The 19,953-nt window shown below is 50.3% G+C and overlaps 1 protein-coding gene across 1 annotated transcript; it reads right to left on the bottom strand.

Annotated features, from left to right (window-relative positions):
• Positions 1–829: 829 nt before the first annotated feature.
• LOC103696287 (subtilisin-like protease SBT1.5) lies at positions 830–3,220 on the bottom strand. Its single transcript, XM_008777855.3, has one exon. It carries the CDS (start codon positions 3,218–3,220, stop codon positions 830–832), a length of 2,391 nt encoding a protein of 796 aa, XP_008776077.1.
• Between the last annotated feature and the right edge of the window lie 16,733 nt (positions 3,221–19,953).

Genomic DNA, 19,953 nt, shown 5'->3' with positions numbered 1-19,953 from the left:
ATTCCGATTCTAGCAAATGGAGGTCGTATGGATAGATACACATCTTAGAATCTCAATAAATGAGCTATTAGACTGAGTTGAAAGCCTACCAGCGCATAATGGTTCCTATTCAAGTGAGAGTTGGTGGAGGTGAAAACATGTTGATTGAATGCTCCACTATTTTGGATGGTGAAAAAGACTTCAAAATTAGATCAAATCGATTGAGAATATCATTATCTGTTTAGCAGGCCAACCACCAACCACGCTCGGCCGGGCATCCATGTTGGAGAAGTTAGAGTTGCCCCTAAACCAAGAGTCACCATACAGACAGCCGCTTGGGAGAACGCGTTAAAGACCAAGTCTGGGTTAAGGTCGGGCTTTTTTGTGCAGGAAGAAAAATATCCAACCTATGATTGGAATGGCTGGTATGTTATAAATAAAGAAAGGCAGAGGTAAGAACTTTGAATGGCGAAGTGAGGCGGCTCAGCAGGGGAGGGATTGTCAATCGTTAAGTCAAGGATGACTATTTTGTTGGCAAAATGATGGAAGAGACGAGGAGGGGACAGCGACTTGTTTGTTGGAACCAAATCAATCCTATTCTATGATTCTCCAAGCTGTTCTTGATTTCCAACATGCTCTTCAGGTTGTTTACACTAAAGCATGGAATTGAAGAAAAACAGTGAGATTATAGAAATAAAATATTCACATCCATTAGCAAATTCCACTTCCACCAGAACCGACCTTCCACGATAACTTTATAATCGAAAGCTGAAAACAATGCGCAACCAGGTGCTGCTCCGCTCGGAAAGTCATATTGCATTAATATATGCCCGTGAAGTAGACTTCTGGTTCACTGCATCAAAGTCTTGGAAGAGAAAACCACCACCGGGCTTTGAACCCTATGCCTCCCCTCCTCTTCCCTCCACGTTAGAACTCCACCAACCCACCAATTCCTCTTCACCTTCTGCTTCTCCTCCCAACCAGTCTCGTTACTGTGAAGTTTTCTATCGTCAACACCCACCCATCTCAACACCAATCTAAACCACAATCTCTCCCCAAACCTCCCACTAAACCACAATTTATCTGGCTCGACCTCCGCTTTATACCCTTCGGGTGCTACCACCTCCGCGCAATACCAACAGCCCCTGGCACAACCCCCATCCACCTTTTTAAGCCTTCTATAGAACCCCACCTCGCCCTTCCCCACCGCCGCGTCCTCCTCCACCACAAACCCTGGATAGTTAAATCCCCACACCCCCTTCCCGTCGAAACGCTCGCATCGAGGCCCCCCTCTCCCGCTCATGGCCCTGATCTCCTCGTCCGTATAATTTAGTCCGCATAATAACCCCACATAGTCCTCGTACCCCAAATCATACACCAGCCCCGGGCCCAAAGCTCCCTCGGGGTTCAAATGCCCCGCTCCCATCCCGAACGGCCCGGCGTTTTCCCCCGGCCTTGACTCGTCCCCGACCGGTGATCTCATCGCTGTCGTCATCAGAGCCGACCGGATCTCCCATGGGCCCCATCCCGGGTGGGCCGCGCGTAACAGCGCCGCCACGCCCGACACGTGCGGACACGCCATTGACGTCCCCGACATCACGCTGAATTCGGACCGCCGGATGTCGGAGCCGATACCCGACGGGCTGATCGCCTCCGTCCACGAGCCGAGGATGTTGACTCCCGGGGCCACCAGGTCCGGCTTCAGGACCCACGGTAGGGCCGCGTTGGGCCCGCGGGCGGAGAACGACGCCACCACCGGGGCCGCCCCGTGGGGGAGCAGATCCGTGCCCTCCGAGGAAATCACGGCCGTCGGTTGCTCCCTGCTTTTGATGTACTCTTCGATGGACCGAGCCGCCGATGATCCCACAGTGACCGTCGGTATCACGTGCGGCTCCGCGAGTATTCCTTCGGTATCCATGTCCCCGTGGAAGACCACCGTCCCCATTGCCCCGGCGCGTTTCAGAGCCGCGCCGATGTCGATTCTCGACACGCGGCGATCTGTCTCCCAGAACACGATTTGGCCGTTGATCCGCTGGGACCTGAGGGTTATTTGTATGGTGGAGGTAATCTTACCGACTGAGATTAGAAGGTGAGAAGAAAGAGGTTGCGTTCGATGGTCTTTTTGCGCAGATATGGATATCCCGCGCACACGTTCGCTGCTTCCGAGTTGAACGAAAGCCGGGAAGTCACGATCGATCGTTCCGGCACCGACGGTCGTGATCCAAGGAGGAGCGTTCGCGATGCTCCCCGGATAGGGACCGCCGTTCCCGGCCGACGCGGCGATGAAGACCCCTCTGAGGGAGGCGCGGAAGGTAGCGACAGCCAGCGGATCGAGATAGTAAAACGGTGCCGGTGAAGACGATCCAATCGAGAGCGAGACGACGTCCACGCCGTCGGACACTGCCTTCTCGAGCGCGGACACGACGTCGGACACCAAGCACCCGGAGGCCCAGCAGACCTTGTAGGCCGCGATCCGGGCCCGGGGCGCGATCCCCCGGGCGACGCCTGAGGCGAAGCCCTGGAACCCGGCGCCGGCGACAGGAGCCCCGGCAGCGATGGAGGCGACGTGCGTGCCGTGGCCGTCGGAGTCCCTCGGGGACCGAAACTCGACCCCGCCGAAAGCTGCCGCATAGCCGGCAGAGAAGGATCGGGCCCCAATGAGCTTCCGATTGCAATTGGATCGATTGAACCAGGGCGCCTCCTCGCACTCGCCCCTCCACCGTCGGGGGGCGGGTCCGAGGGCGAGGTCCCGGTCGGAGAAGCTGGGGTGCTCTGGCCAGATCCCTGTGTCGACGACGCCGATCACGGCACCGGATCCCCCGCGGGAGAGGGCGGAGAGGCGGGAAGCAGGAAGGTCCAGGCCGAGGAAGGAGGGGGATCGGGTGGTGTGGGGGCGGAGAAGGGCGTCGGGTTGGACGGCTAGGATTCCACGAGACTTCTCGATCCGGCTGGCCTGTGATGGAGTGAGGGCCACGGAGAACCCATGGAGGAGAGTCTCGTAGACGTGGATGAGACTAGAAGAAGAGGAGGAGGAGGAGGTGGTGGTGGGGAGCAAAGAGCAGTACCAACCGAGATGGGAGGGAAAAAGGAGGGGCTTGTATTGGGGATCCACAAGAACTATAAACGTCCTCTTCTCCTCCTCCACCTCCTCCCTCCCAGAAGGAGAGGATAGAACGGTGACACGAGAGAGAAGCGAGAAGAAGACGAGGGCAACGGTGTACCAAGGCAGCAGCATGGCCATCCGCTGCTCAATTCCTCGACCGAAGCGCTTCCCTTACCTCGAATTATATCGTTTCAAACGGAACCTTAGTAAGATCAGAGCCTTCCATAATGTAACAGCCGACTAAACACCTCATCCAAAATAACTAACTAAAAATATTATTAAATTTTGTAATTCTAATTTTTAATAATAAATTTTAAAATTTATTTAATAAATAATTAAGACTAAACATACGTCCGAATGGGCCTCACACCAATGGATAGCTGTGATGCAGTGATCATCGGCTTCAAACTAACCTGATGGCGGGGTCGTGGCCGTCGGGTTTGTGACAAAAGCAACGGGACCGCGTCCGTGCCGCTTCAACGCCACAGGTCCTCAGTCCCGTCCGCGCCGCTTCAACGCCACAGGTCCTCAGTCTGCGACGAGAGATATGAATGTCGGCAGTGGAGGGACAATAGATGGATCCACCGTATTTTTCCGACAGAAACATAGATCCACCGTCCGTGCTCCAGAGCGCGGCAACTAGGTCCTTCTGAGCGGAACGTAGCTCCACCGTCCGTGCTCCAGAGCCCAGCGTCTGTTAGGCTGAAGCAAGGCGCAGGCAATCAATGCGCTGCGTAGGTTGGCAAACCGCCGGCGAAGTCCTTGCCGGAATGCTGAAGTCCAAGGCTCCATTTGGAAGAGCTTTTGGAGAGTTTTCTGACTCTATAAAAATGCTTTTAGGTGGATATAGGTGTTTGATAAAAATTACAAAAAATTGTTTTATCTTTTTTAAAAAGCTAAAAATAGTTTTTTCGAAGGAGCTTCATTTTGAAGCTATCCGAAAAAGTGTTTTTAGGTTCGATCGGAAAATATCCATAATAAAATATATTAATTACACAAAATATTCCTTTAATAATTATTTAACCAATTTTATCACATAGCTAGAAAATTTATTATATTATGAAAAATTAAATTATGTTAATAATTATAATATTTTATATCTTTATTATTGTATTATATATAAATATAATATTATATTAAAATATATCATAATGTATTGATATACTGTGTTAAATAATTTAATATTATATTAAATTACTATGCTATAGTATACAATCTTATATTACTATATTATAATGATATTATATTATATCACAGTAATATTATACTACATCATATATTTAGGTATTAATATATATTATATTTTATTATGCTCTGTTGTATAATACTATGCAACGTTCTTGTTGGGGGAAAAATGAATCACCCAAAGTGCGTGGTCAAACCGCCGGCATTCAATGGTAAATGTAACAACAGCGAAAATGCTCTCGGCAGCCCCGACCTCAGAGCACCCGGCCTCGGCATCGACGACTTTAGAGCATCCGACCTCAGCATCGACAACCTCAGAGCACCCGGCCTCGGCATCGACAAACTCAGAGCACCCAGCCTCGGCATCGACAACCTCAGAGCACCCGGCCTCGGCATCGACAACCTCAGAGCACTCGGCCTCGGCATCGACAAACTCAGAGCACCCGGCCTCGACATCGACAACCTTAGAGCACCCGGCCTCGGCATCGACAACCATAGATCACCCGACCTCAATCTCGGCACGACCTTTGCAGGCGCAATCTCGGCAGAGTTGAGCCCGGTTGACCTCATGACCAGGAAAGACCCAGTTAAAGAGAGAAGCAGACCTCCCCACCACACCAAAAATCAAGCTTCACATATCCAGGATCAAATCCCGCGATCTCCGCCTCAATGGCTGTCAACATTTGAATGCACCCGATCTCAACGGATCGCCAGCTAGCCCGAAATCTCGGGTCGTTATGATAACTCATTGATTCACGCAATCATCTCGATCACAGGTAACCGCTACACCCCACTATAAAAGGGAGGAGAGCTCTAAGCAGGGGATCTCTTTCGGGGGGCCCCAGCCAATACACCCTTATATCATTCCTCTCCATTGCTTCTCTCCAGAACAAAAAATCCCCCTCTGACTTAAGCATCGGAGGGCCGGCACCGAAAACCCTAGCCACTGGCTTCTTGCAGGTCCGCCGGAGACAGCCGTCCGCCATCGTGCAGCCAGCCGGAGCTCCTCCTCCTCGGTTCGCGGTCATCTTCGGGTCCAAATTCCAGCAACAGTTAGCGCTAGAAGGAGGGGACCGAGTCGTGACCATGAGATTAAGGAGCAGAGGAGCCTCTAATACCTCTTGGCATCGCGCACCAAGTCTTGGCCACTCAGTCCAGAACCTGCCACCAAGGCCTCCAGCGGATCCAGTTCCTCAGATCTAGCCAGAGCAATTCAACACGCTGGTGCAGCAAGTCCAAACCCTGGCGGCAGCAGTCCAAGGCCTGCAACGCGGGGAGGCCCCTCCCATGCCGCCTACGCGGGATCATGTTCCATCGATGGTCCTTCTAGATGGACCTGTGTCCCAAGGTCGAGACCCCCATGACTCCTCGAGGGTCAACAATGGAGGACAACGCTGTCACCAGGAGCCAACTCGGGCATCCCCCGGAGAGAGCCACTAGGGAAGGGCCAACACAAAAGACTGCAGCCTTCCGAAGCCGAATCGACCCTGGGTCAGTCAATACCGGAGCAGACTACCGTGGCGATCTTCCAAGGCAGAGAGCTCGACAAGAAGGTCGAGAAACTCGAGCGGCAGATTGAAGCTCTCCAGGACCAGAGGGCAAGGCGCGAGGGCGACCTTGAGTTCACCACCAAGTCACCTTTCTCCCGCCAGATTGAGGGCGAACCGGTCCCACCGAGGTTCAAAATGCCTCAAATAGAGCCCTACAATGGGACCACTGACCCCCTGGACCACTTGGAGAGCTACCGAGCCCTCATGGCACTGCAGGGATCTTCGGAGGCTGTGCTCTACAAGGCTTTTTCTGCAACTCTCCGAGGAACGGCTTAGCTTTGGTTCTCCGGTCTAAAGCCGAGCACCGTGTCGTCCTTCGAGCAACTGGGTAGGCAGTTTGCCGCTAATTTTGCCGCCAGCCGACGCCAGCGACGAACGTCGGACTCTCTCCTCGATATCAAGCAGAAGGAAGGAGAGTCCTTCAAAGACTACATCGACTGTTTCATCGCCGCAACCTGGGAGGTCCGCGAGCTCGATCAGTCGATCGCCATGTCTGCGTTGAAAACAGGAGCTCGGTCCTATAGATTCCTTTTCTCCCTCGAGAAGAATTTCTACACCGACTTCACGGAGATGCTAGCCCAAGCTCGGAAGTATGCTCCCCTCACTGCTACTCGGTCTGAGATTCTTATGGAGATAGAAGATCGAGGCTATCTCCAACCGCCGCCGCCGATGCGGGACTCAGAAGCTCAGCAACACTCTAGGAAATATTGTCGCTTTCACCGAGTTCGTTGTCCGACCACCGCCTTCGTTGATACGTCTGTTCGGTTCGGTCCTCTTCCCCACCTTGAGGACCAAAGGTTGAAGAAGGGTTTTGACTAGTGCATTTTCTCACTGATTCCACTGGGACCGAGGGCAGTTTTTCGTGCACCGGACACGTAGCTTACCGAAGCAGTAGAATCATCATTAGTGGATACAACACCAACAACAGCAGCAGATCCGTTTGGTGGGTATGAAGTCATGACACCGAGGAGTGTTTCCGACTTCGAGACGAGATCGAAGCGCTCATCCGCCAAGGGGTGCTTAACCGGTACGTGCAGAATCGATGTGACGAAGGAAGACCCGCAGAGAATACTGCACCGTCTGAAGGTCAAAACGACAACAGGCCCATCGCTGGCACCATCAACACCATAGGGAGAGGCCCGACCGAAAGGAGCTCAGCTGAAGAATTGACCGGGAGGAAAGTCCCTCTGAAGCATCAACGCACCTTTGAAGCCATCTCGTTCTCAGACGAGGATCTAAAAGGAGTTGAAACTCCTCATGATGACGCTGTGGTCGTTTCTATGGTCATAAATAAATTTAATGTAAAACAAATTTTAGTTGATAATGGAAGCTCGGCAAATGTCTTATATTATGATGCTTTACAAAAAAATGGAAATGACAGAGGGCCAGCTCCAAAGAATAAATGCCCCGCTGGTCGGATTCACCAGAGATTCAGTCCCGATTGAAGGCGTGGTTAACTTACCTATCACGGCCGGGCTCGCTCCTCAAAAAAAGCATTGTGAGGACGGACTTTTTTGTAGTATGTGATGCAGCACCACAATGGGGGAAGGTTGCTGTAACAATATATTAGTGAAAACCAAAAGATAGGGGGAAGAAAGAAGAGGAGGAGAGGAAGAGAGGAAGAGAAGAGGGGGAAGATAGGAGGAGGAAGAAAGAGAAGGAAAAGGGAGACGAGAGAGAGAGGAGAAAGAACGTAGAGAAAAAAATTTTAATCACTTTATTAAAATCCTAATCATGAAGATAGTCCTCTATATATAGGGCCCAAATAAATACAATTAATATAAAACCTCCTTACACAGAAATAACTCCAAATAAGCCCAAAAATAACATAAATAAGCCCTACACTAATAAAATGCAAACAAGCCCAAAAATAAAAATAAAATAAAAATGCAAATAAGATGATAGACTAGATGGGGGGAAATAATCAGCTCCGATGTCCCCATCAACTCCTTTCGAGTGGAAAAAAAAATTTGACCCCGTCGAGTGCATGTCTGGCCGGCTGTCGTACTTCTCTAGAAGGTCAAGGTCAAGGCGCTGCAACTCGGCTCGAAAAATCTACGTCACATCCGATTCGGGTCGACCTTTCTTCCGAACAAGGTAACGCCGGTAACTTTCTCTTATGGTAGATATAACCTGCTCATCTAATATATGTTCCATGTGTTCTTTGCGTGCATGAAACTTTGGAGGTGGAGGCTCAATGGCAGGTGATGGGTCAAGGTGATCATCAAAGGCGGGTGTATCAACAAAAGGGTCAGAAGGAATGAATGTTGACTTTTTGTATGAGACTAAATCTTCAATATTAAATATCGCACTAATCCCATAGTCTTCAAGGAGATCTACAACATAAGTATTCGAACTGATTTTTTTTAGGACTTTGAACGGTCCCGCACTACGAGATTGCAACTTTTTGAACGTTCCAGAAGCAAGTCGTTCAGGTCTAATTCTCACCATGACATAATCTCCTATATTCAACTCTTTATAACGTCTGTGCAAATCAGCAAGGAATTTATTTTTTAAGTTATTAGAGTGAATACGTTTGCTGATTTTCTGATGCAATGAATGCAGGTGTGATGCAAATGAATGTGCAGACTCAGAGACTCTATGTTGATGAGACATGAAAATCAAGTCTATGGGCTGCCTAGGTTTATAACAATTCACCACTTCGAAGAGACTCATGCCTAAGGACCTATTGACTGAACTATTATATGTAAACTCGACTGTCGGTAATACTAAATCTCAGGTTCTAGCACGCTTACCTTTCAGACATTTTACTAGGTTTCTAAGGCTACGGTTGGCAACTTCAGTCTGGCTATTGGTTTGAGATTGATAGGCAGAAGAAACTTTTAGTTTGGTGCATATAACGTGCTAAAGGATTTTTCTAGAGTAGCTCACGAATTTAACATTTCTATCAAATATAATAGATTTTGGAAGGTCAGGAGGTCTAACGACTTCATTGAAATAAAGTTTGGCACCTCTAGAAGCATCAGAAGTCTTAGAACAGAGGAGAAAGTGAGTCATATTTGAGAAACAGTCCACAACCATAAAATTGGAATCGTGCTTGATAGAGGTACGAGGAAGTCCTAACATGAAGTCAATACTGACATCTTGCCATGGACATTCGAGACGAATCCGAATCTGGTGGTATCTACTCTTCAGGTCGATCTTGGAGAAAACTATAGCACCAGACAAAATCTAAGAAGTCGTCCAACCTAGGGATGGAAAAATGATACTTAACCGTAATTTTATTGATGGCACGACTATCAACACACATCCTCCAAAATTCATCTTTCTTGGGAGTGAGGAGTGCGGGTACAGCACAGGGGCTCAGGCTCTCACGAACATACCCTCGGGTGAGGAGTTCGTCAACTTGACGTTTCAATTCAGTGTGCTTGTTTGGGCTGAGCCTATGATGGAGAAGATTTGGTAAGGATGATCCAGAAACGAGATTAATTGCATGCTGAATATCATGCATCAGAGGAAGTGTATCTGGAGGATCCTCAAGGAAGACAGAGTGAAACTCCTCCAGTAGGGGAACTATTGTCGGTGGGTGCTCAGGGTTCGACTCCACACTGATGGCTCTAGCCATAAGGGCAAACACAGGTGATTGGCTTTAGATATCTTTCATTACCTCTTTCGAAGTAATGATGTGAGGTGATTCATCTTTTTGTAGAGTAGCACTCTTTTTTTCAGGGGCGGGCTCTCGAGGAGGCAATGAGTTCAGTATAATTTTCTGATCCTGGAACATAAAGCTACACGAATTCGAACGTCCGTGAAGTGTGACGTCCCTATCGTATAACCAAGATCTTCCTAGGATAACTTGACCTACGTCCATCGGAATGCAGTCACACCAGATTTCGTCGTTACAATATAGGAATTGAATCGGGACGAGGCATCTTTCCGTCACCGAGATGGACGTCTTATCTACCCAAGCTATCTTATATGGGTTGGGATGAGGGGTAGATTTTAGGCCGACGCGGGATACAACTCCGGAAGCAATGGTGTTGATGCAACTCCCGCTATCAAGTAGAATTTTGCATGTTTTACCATTGATCTTAATAAGCATGTAAAATAAGAAGGTCCTACGCCAATCTTGTTCGGTCTTAGCCTGAGCTATACACCTAACCACATGAAGCCTAGGATTTGGGTCATTTCGATCAGTGGGCTCCTGTTGGGGCTCAGTCTGGATAAACTCTAATCCGGTCTGTTCGTCTCCAAAGTCTTCTACAAAATTCTTGATATTTGGTTCATAGACTTCTTTGACACATTCAGTCTTCCGGGTCCCAACTTCAAGTTTAGTCATTAGATAGGTCTTGGCATTATATTGGGACGCTATGTGGCCAAATTTTTGGCACCTAAAACATTGGGTTTGGCTTCTCGAAGGAGGATTGGAACCTAGTATGCCTTTTTCTTTTTCATTTGACGGGTTCTGGACAGGCATCGGGGATATCCTAGTCGGTGTTTAGTTAGAACCAGGTTGGTTAGGAAGATTGGGAAGTGGTTTGGATTGCGGGAGATAATTTTTATTAGGTTGGGCTCCTGGGACTATGGGTTGGGGGTCGATACGCCTCACTACAGGGATCCGTAAGAAACTATCCACATCTTGAGCCAACTGGTATGCTTGGCCAAGGGTGGTAATCTCTCGGAGGATTAATTCTTTCTAGATTTCATCGCAGAGTCCTGCCCGAAACCTAGAAAGAGTAACAGTCTCCTCTTCGATTACACCGCACCTCATATGAAACTTCTCAAATCGTGCAATGTAATCGGCAACGGTCGATGTTCCTTGAGTTAGTTTCTGCCACCTATCCATAAGGTGTTATCGGTAAGAGAATGGCAGATACTTCTCATTCAGCTTTTCTTTCATATCCTCCCAGGTGGTGATACGAGGAAGCTTTTGGATCTCACGCATATGTTCAACATTATGCCTATACCAGTGAGCTTGCCCAATAAGCTTCATTTTAGCAAACCGTACTTTTCTATCGTCAGTCATTTCGTACCACTCAAAATAATTATCCATGGCTGCTCTCCAATCAATATACACGCTTGGCTCTAGTTGACTTAGCAAATGTCGAGGCATCTACTCTTACGGTACGAAGTAGTCGTTCGTCAAGATCGTGCTGGTGATCAGGAGGATGTTGGTTCTTAGGAGGATGGGAAAGACCTACAGATGGTGTGGCCAAACCAAACTTGAGATAAGTTATGATTGGGGTTGACGGTTCAAGAGTCCTAGGATGTTGCACTAGAGCACGGATCTCTCGCTTGAATTCGTCATGATCAGCTCGTAAGGCAACGATTTGTTCCACAAGATCTTGCAGGACTCTAGAATCCATTGTGGCTACAGGGGTTTTAGAATGAGTGAGGAGGTACTCCCTACCACTATGGGTTGGCATGCAAAGACTACATTGGTTGATGGTATGACATGCAATGCTACTGATGACCCTAACTGACCAACTGTGATGCAGGACAACCTACTAATGCAACCTACTATTAATTCTGAAATCAACAAATTTTCACAAAAGTAACTTAAAATTAAATGTTACCAATTTGTGCTTCGGTTATTTCAGAATTAAAGTATGAAATTAGTCAATATAAAAAGTTAGGTTGCAAGCACGTATTACGGTCATTCTAATCCTAAAGTAATCTGATCGATGAATGTTGAGAAATATCCTGTCACTAGGGTATGCTAATTTAATATCTAGATTTATATGGTGAATAGGACGGGTGTGGTAGTATATATTCTAGGTTTTGAAATTTGATAGGAAAGTAAGTTTTCAAAATATGGCTATCATGCAAGAGAACTAGAACACAATTAGATAAACAAGCCCAAAAGAAGGAAGAACCTATTACATGTGGTGGATGCAGTCAACCGAAAGCGTCCGTTGTGGAGTCTAGAGCGCGAAGAGGATGATGGGCGCAGTGTAGAGAGCTAGCTGGAGTTGTGGATCTAGACCTGCAGCCAAAAGGGGTCCTTGGGCTCCTGGAATGGACTGAAGACTGTGCAGGATTAGGCCTGAGATAGGGCCTGTGGAGTGTGATCGGGCCAATTGGGCTCGGGTGCGGTCTGATGGCCTTGAAAGGGATGAGTGAGGGTTGGTGTAGCCTCTTGGAGAAGAAAAGGTCCGTTGAAAGGGGCTCTGCAGTGGTGGCACGAGCTGCTGATTTGGGCTTGTGAGAGGGAGTGGTGCGACGTGGTGACGACGCGAAGGCAGTGGAGCGGCGGTGGCGAGATGAAACAAAGGGCCGCGAAAGGCAGCGGAGGTCTCGGGCGATGGCGGACGGCTTGGCGGCGAAAGATGGGGTGGCGAACCGCGGCGGAGGATGGAAGCGGCGACGTCAGAGGCGGCGCTGCGGTGGAGGCAGAAACAGCATGCGATCAGGGGAGGAGAGCGTGGCGGAGGGTTCGGAGGAGGCGGCGGGCTCAGAGGGGCGCTCGGCATAGGCGATGCTCGGAGGATGGAGGCGGCGGCAGTCTTCCAACGGTGGCTTGGGGTGCTCGGAAGACGCGGCAAAGCCAGAGGGCGCTCGGAGGAGGAGGCGACGGCATTCTCGACGGGTGGGTGGCGCGGTGGAAGAAGAAGCGGCGAGCGATCAGGATGACGATAGAGGTAAGGGTTTTTTTTTTGAACCTTTACGGGTTCGGTTTATCGGGTTCGGGCTTTCGGTTGCAACCCGCTCCGATAACCGTTATACCTAGCACGTGTAGATCACGTGCACTTCTTTTTTTGAATTTTGGAACCGGGCTACTGGGTTGTGGGTAACGGGTTTAGAACTTACCCGTTACTCGACTTCGTCTTCCACCTCCAGACAGCTGCGGAACGGCCGAAGGGGCCAGTAACGGAGCTTGTGGCCTCAGCTTTGTGGTCGGCGGCAACAGGCGGTGGCCGATCGCGGCGGCGGGTGGCCCCGTCTTATGTGAGGTGGCTGCTGCGGTGGGTCCGAGAGACAGAGCCGACAGAAGAGCAGCGATGCTCCTTTTCTTTTTGGCTACGTGAATGGCGTGCGGTCTGTCCACACGTTCCGACGTCCAGGGTGCTCGGGGTGCAGCATAGATCTCGTGCGCCCACCGAAATCCTGGGATTCGGCGCTGCTCCGCCATACACCGGGGTGGCGCTTCCGTGGGAGGAGATGCAGCAGCCGGCGGTGAGACAGAGGAGGTGGAGCACGGCGAGGGTACTGCGTGGTAGAGCCTCGGGTGGTGGTGGCCTCGGGCACAGTGACAAGTGGTGGTGGCTCTGATACCAAGTTGATGCAGCACCACAATGGGGGAAGGTTGCTGTAACGACAGATCAGTGAAAACCCGAAGATAGGGGGAAGGAAGAAGAGGAGGAGAGGAAGAGAGGAAGAGAAGAGGGGGAAGACGGGAGGAGGAAGAAAGAGAAGGAAGAGGGAGACGAGAGAGAGAGGAGAAATAACGTAGGGGAGAAAATTTTAATCACTTCATTAAAACCCTAATCATGAAGATAGTCCCCTACATATAGGGCCCAAATAAACACAATTAATATAAAAACCCATTACACAGAAATAACTCCAAATAAGCCCAAAAATAACACAAATAAGCCCTACACTAATAAAATGCAAACAAGCCCAAAAATAAAAATAAAATAAAAATGCAAATAAGATGGTGGACTAGACGGGAGGAAATTATCAGCTCCGATGTCCCCATTAGTCCGCCTGCCCTCAGTCTACAATGCTATCCTTGGCCGACCAGGACTCAACGCCCTTCGAGCCGTAGTCTCAACTTATCATCTGCTCGTGCGGTTCCCTACCGAATGAGGAGTCGGCGAAGTTTGAGGGGATCAGATGACAACCAAGCAATGCTACATGGTGCCCTCAAAGTAAAGCAACCAATCAAGACACCAAGCCAAACAGAACAATCAACCGACACGTCAGCCCAAGTTTCAGATCAAGCATTGCCAATCGAAACCCTGGAGGTACGTGATGAGTCTAAGAGAGAACGAGCAGAACTTGGTGAGCTCCTCATTCAAATCCCCCTGAAAAAAGACTGTCCGGGGCAGACCGTACAGATTGGCTCTGGCCTGAGCCCTCGCGAGCAGGATCGCTTGATCGAATTCCTCCAATCCAACTCGGACGTCTTTACCTGGTCGCCCACTGATATGCCAGGGATAGATCCCGAGGTCATGGTCCACCAACTCCAAGTGAACCAACCTACAAGCCCGTAAGGCAGAAGAAACGGAGCTTCGCACCTGAACGACAGGGAGCAGCGGCCGAAGAGGTCGACAAACTCCTTAAGGCCGGCTTCATCCGAGAAGTCTCCTATCCAGATTGGCTCGTCAATATAGTCATCATCAAGAAAGCTAATGAAAAATGGTGCATATGTGTGGACTACACCGACCTGAACAAAGCCTGCCCAAAGAACAGCTTTTTCCTTTCAAGGATCGACCAGCTCGTCGATTCCACCTCAGGACACTAGCTGCTGACTTTCATAGACGCCTTCTTGGGATACAATCAGATTCGGATGGCACCCGAGGATGAGGAGAAGACGGAATTCGTCACCGACAAAAGTCTCTACTGCTACAAGGTGATGTCCTTCGGATTGAAAAATGCTAGGGCTGCCTACCAAAGCCTGGTCTGCAAGGTTTTTAAAGACCAAATAGGCCGAAATATGGAGGTTTACGTGGACGACATACTGATAAAGAGCCAGATGGTGGAGCATCACATCACCGACCTCGATGAAGCATTCTCCACCCTTAGGAAGTACCAGATGAAACTTAACCCCACCAAATGCACCTTTAGGGTTACCTCGGGCAAGTCCCTCGATTTCGTGGTAACCCAACGCGGGATCGAAGCGAACCTCGAGAAAATTTGAGCACTGCAGGAAATGGTACCACCAAGGACGGTCAAAAAGGTGCAATGACTCACTGGACGAGTGGCTGCCCTGGGGTGGTTTGTCTCGAAATCGGCGGAACGATGTCTTCCCTTCTTCAAAGTCTTTAAATGGTCGAAAGACTTCATGTGGACCGAAGAATACCAACAAGCCTTTAAAGAGCTCAGACGCCATCTCGCCTCCCCTTTGTTGCTCACAAAACCCTAGCAGGGGTGAACCCCTCTATCTATACCTAGCTGTCTCTCCGGCAGCGGTCCGCTCGGTCCTGGTTCGGGAAGGAGACAAATCTCAAAGGCCAATATACTATACCAGCCGAGTTCTACGGGACGGAGAGACCCGATACTCCAAGCTGGAAAAGACAGTCTATGCACTGCTCATTTTAGCCCGAAGACTCCGACCTTACTTTCAGGCCCATACCGTGGCCGTATTGACTGATCAACCCATAAAGTAAGTCTTGCAACGGTCGAATTGGGCGGGAAGAATTGCGAGGTGGGCGGTTGAGCTTAGAGAATTTGACCTCGAGTACCGCCCGATACCAGCAATCAAAGCACAAGTTTTTGCCGACCCCGAGGTGGAATGCACCCTGCCGGACGACCCCGAGGCCGAACTCACACCAAAAGGGGATGCCCCAGAGCAGCCATGGATCTTACATGTCGACGGCTCCTCGACCTTGGGGGATAGCGGTGCAGGCCTCATTCTCACCAACCCAGATGGAGTGGTCGCAGAACAAGCACTACGCTTCGAAGTTCCTACCTCGAATAACGAAGTAGAATACGAGGCACTCGTCGCCGGGCTGAAGTTGGCAAAAGAGTTTCAAGTCAAAGCCTAAAGGTCTTCAGTGATTCCCAACTGATCGTGAGCCAGGTTTTGGAAGATTTTGAGGCAAGGGAGTCGTTTATGCAGAAATACCTCCAAAAGGTACGAGATATCACCTCCACATTAAATGCTTTCGACATCCAACACATCCCCAGAGCAGAAAATGAGAGGGCGGACCGGCTATCGAAGTTGGCAACTTTCCGCATGAGCGAGCTCCCGAAGACCACGACGCTTGAATACCTTAAAATGCTGAGCCTTGAGAAGCCCGAGCCGGTCCTCTGCATCGAGACCGAATCGAGCTGGATAAATGCGTTCGTCAACTACCTACAAAGTGAAATCCCCCCCAACGATGAGCTCGAAGCCCGCCGAATCAAGCGTCAGGCTTTCCGATATCTTTTGTATGAAGGCAAGCTCTATCGTAGATCCTTCATATCTCTCCTTCTCAGATACCTGCATCCTTCGGAGGTGGATTATGCCATACGAGAGGTCCACGAAGAAATCTGCGGAAACCACTTAGGAGGTTGGACCCTGGCCTATAAGATTCTACGCCAAGGATATTATTGGCCCATACTTCAGAAAGACACCGCAAACTTCATCCAAAGGTGCAACGATGCCAGCGAAATGCCAGCATTCAGCGTCAACCCTCGGTCCCACTGACCTCGATCAGCGCCCCCTGGCTATTTGCCCAATGGAGAATCGACATCTTGGGGCCATTTTTCCAAGCCACGAGATAAAGAAAGTTCCTCATCGTCTTCATTGACTACTTCACCAAGTGGATCGAAGCCGAACCGGTGGCCCAAATCTCCAAGCTGAACATGCGAGATTTCGTTTGAAAATCAATAATTTGCAGGTTTGGGCTCCCCCGCATCCTCATATCCGACAACAGCCGTCAGTTCGACAATGCCCGCTTCAGGAAGTTATGCTCCGAGCTCGGCATCCACCATCGTTTCACCTCGGTCGCTCATCCACAGGCGAATGGAGAAACGGAGGTGATAAATTGGACCATCCTTCAGGGACTCAAGGCCAAACTCAATCGACCCAAAGGGCAATGCGTCGAAGATCTCTACAACATCCTCTGGGCCAACAGAACAATATTTCGAATCCCAACTGGCGAAACTCCCTTCAATTTGACCTACGGGACAGAAGCAGTCATCCCCCTAGAGATTGGGCTCCTATCGCTGAGAGTAGAGAACTACGATGCGATTTCCAACCCATAGCGACTTAGAAACAACCTGAATCTCCTTGAAGAAACAAAGGAAGCCGCTCGAATTCGTATGGTAAGATATCAACAGAAGGCGGCACAATACTACAATTTCAGGGTGAAAGTCAAGCTCTTCAAAGAAGACCTCGTTCTAAGGAAAGTTGAGGCTTCCCAACCTACCAAGCATGGGAAGCTTGCCCTGAACTGAAAAGGACCATATCGAATTGCTCGAGTCCAACGGCCCGAAGCATACAAGTTAGAGTTCCTCGATGGGACACCCATTCTCCGAAGCTGGCACTACGAGAAGAGAACCTTCGAATGTGTTATCAGTAAAACCCCCCAGGGGTCTTCGGTATTTGAGAACATAGCCAATAAGACATTTCTCATGATTTTCTCTTAATTACTCAACACTTCTTCTGATGATAATTTGCTTGTGAACTCCAGGATCCTAAGATGATTCAAGTCCTTAGGGGGAATCTAGCGATATCGGGATGCCTCGACCAAGCAAGCTCAAGATGCCCGACCAAGCTCGGATGCCTCGACTAAGCTCGGGATGCCTCGACCAAGCTCGGGATGCCTGGCCAAGCTCGGATGCCGTGGCCAAGCTCGAGATGCCCGACCAAGCTCGGAATGCCGCGACCAAGCTCGAGATGCCTCGATCAAGCTCGGGATGCCTCGACCAAGCTCAAGATGCCCGGCCAAGCTGGGATGCCTCGACCAAGCTCGAGATGCCTCAACCAAGCTCGCGATGCCCAACCAAGTTCGGATGCCCGACCGAGTTCGGATGCCTCGACCAAGCTCGGGATGTCCGACCAAGTTCGGATGCCCGATCGTGTTCGGATGTTTCAACCAGGTTCAAGGTGACCTGCTGTGATGACCTCGAGTCCTATCTAATGATGTCCCGACTATGCTCGGGACACCCCGCTGCCTCGACCACGAGCTCGGTCCCCCTCGACCTCGGGCGTTACTGAACGGAATCAGAGCCATAGTCTAAAATACCTATGGCAAAAGCAACAAGTCAAGAAGTACTCAAGTTTCGACGACCAAACATCAACCTAGCCTCGACTCACACTACAACTGAGTCCAAGCCTACAGACCTAGCGAAACTCTTCAAAATTTTGAGCATGATAACTTAGTGGAATTCTCCAAAACAAACATCAGAATCACATGTGAAAATCGGTGATGGACAAGGTCTAACCCAAACTATCGAAGGCAAGGGTCCGTTGAAAAAGCAAGCATAAACAAGTTCAGAAGCGCAACAAAGTTGGAAAGTATCACTTTCATTAATGAGAAGCCCGAAGGCTAAATACAAAAATTAAGGTTGGCCTGTACAATGCTCTCGATGGCCAACCTCACTGGCAAAATGAAAATGCAAACTGGAAGAAAAAGAAGATCAGGCTGCCATGGGAGCGGCCTCAGGCGCAGTCTCGGGAACTGCTTCATGCACGGCCTCGAGGGCAGACTCAAGAGTCACTTCTCCAGAGGGGTCCTCACGGGCAACTTGCTCAGCTGCCCCAGCCTCAGCCTTGACAACAGCACGCTCGGTCTCGGCTCCAGGACTCTCGGGCGCACTGGCGAGCATGCCCTCATCCTTAGGGCTTCCGAGCGTGCCGTCATCCTCGGCAACCCCTAGATGTGGTTGGAGACTGCTGAGGTCGAGCTTAGGGCAAAGCTTCCAAATTTCAGACTGGCAATCCTCGAAGCCGCGGATTAGTCCGTCAACCGCCTCTTCCTCCATCAAGTCCAGAAACTCGGCCGGTTCAAGGAAAACCTGCACTGCATTCCTGGCTCGCTTCGTCGCCCTCTTCTCTCAAGCCTCGAGCTGCTTGATCCTTAGCCGGAGAACTCCCGCTTCATACTTAAGGCCCGAGAGCTTAGACTGGGCATCAACCAAGCGGGCCTCAACAGCACGAAGGGTTGACCTGGCGAGGGAGTGCGAGGCTTCCTTCTCCCGAAAATGCTCGGCCATGAGCCCAAGTTCGGACTCAAGAGCCTCTACCCTCACAGTGAATTCCTTCCACTTGGCCTCGCCTTCAGCGAGCTTCTTCTCCGCGACCTCCTCCCCGCTCTGGCTCCTCCGAGCTCCAGCCTGGTAATCAGCTGCCGCGGAGACCAGCAGGTCGATATCATGGAGGTGCTGTAACAAGAGCAGATAAAGACCAACCGAGATTAAATACCCGGGAGGGTATGAGAAGGAAAGTGCAAAAAAAATGGGAGAAAACCTATCCGGATGGCCGAACAGTAGACCTGATCAACAAAATTGCTGACCCCGACGACGTCAAGCTCGGAACGGTCAACTGGAAGCATCGCACAGTGGATGATCTGGCGAGCAACTTTGCTGTTGTGGAGCGCGGAGTCATCCTCAAAGATCGCCCACTCAGGGCAGTAGAGCTTTCTCTCGGGGCGATCTTCGACCCCCAAAGAGCTCGGGACATCAGACCTCGAAGGGCCCAGCAAAGAAGCTCGATAAGAGCTTGGGAGGCCGAGGCCGCTGCCCGCCCCGGGTCCTGAGTGTCGCGGGCGAATGACCTTGCGGGCTCTCGGTGGGCTTGAAGTCGGGCAAGTACGGGGCGACGGCTCTCCTGCGGCCTCAGAAGTAGTGCGCTCAGTCGGGGAGCCTCCTCCGACCCAGACTCCCCTGCCTTTTTTAGACTGTTCTTCTGAACAAACTGAGGGGTTTCAACCTCAAGATCTTCAACTTCCATAGGAGTAGAAGTCGAGGTTGTCCTAGGCTTCTTCTTCGGCACAGTACGAGCTCTGCCAGCCTCCGCCACTCTCTTGTTATACCGGGCGAGTAGAGCACTATTGCTGGACACCATCCTCGAGACTTTTGGAAAAAAAGAAAAAGCTAAAGCCAAGCAAAGTCCCCAGACTGACTAAGGAAATCATGAGGAAAAGAGATATTAAGGCGACAGGATAGAAGAGGAGCAGTATGACCACCCTTACCCATAGGGCGCACTGAGCTCAGGCCAACGTTCACCAGAGCCTCCTCGCTCAGGAGGTCGTTCAGAAGAATGTCCCCCTCAAGGCTGCGAAGAGCATCGAGAATTTTCTGCTCGCTCACCGAAAACTTGGGGGGCTTGTTGATGGCCTTGAGCTGGGGGCAACCCCCATGATGGGTCGAACTCCCACCTGCGTTCGGAGGAGAGGAAGAAAAATTTCTCATTCCACCCACGAATGGAGTAACGAGCACCTCGGAAAAATGGCCTACCACCCCGAAGGGCTAGGTAAAGCCATTCTCCGTCCGCGGGGTTAAATTTCAACATGAAGCACCAAT

This window comes from Phoenix dactylifera, unplaced genomic scaffold (assembly GCF_009389715.1).
Source record: "Phoenix dactylifera cultivar Barhee BC4 unplaced genomic scaffold, palm_55x_up_171113_PBpolish2nd_filt_p 000409F, whole genome shotgun sequence".
NCBI classification, from domain to species: domain Eukaryota; kingdom Viridiplantae; phylum Streptophyta; class Magnoliopsida; order Arecales; family Arecaceae; genus Phoenix; species Phoenix dactylifera.
This window is presented reverse-complemented; position numbering and strand designations above follow the sequence as displayed.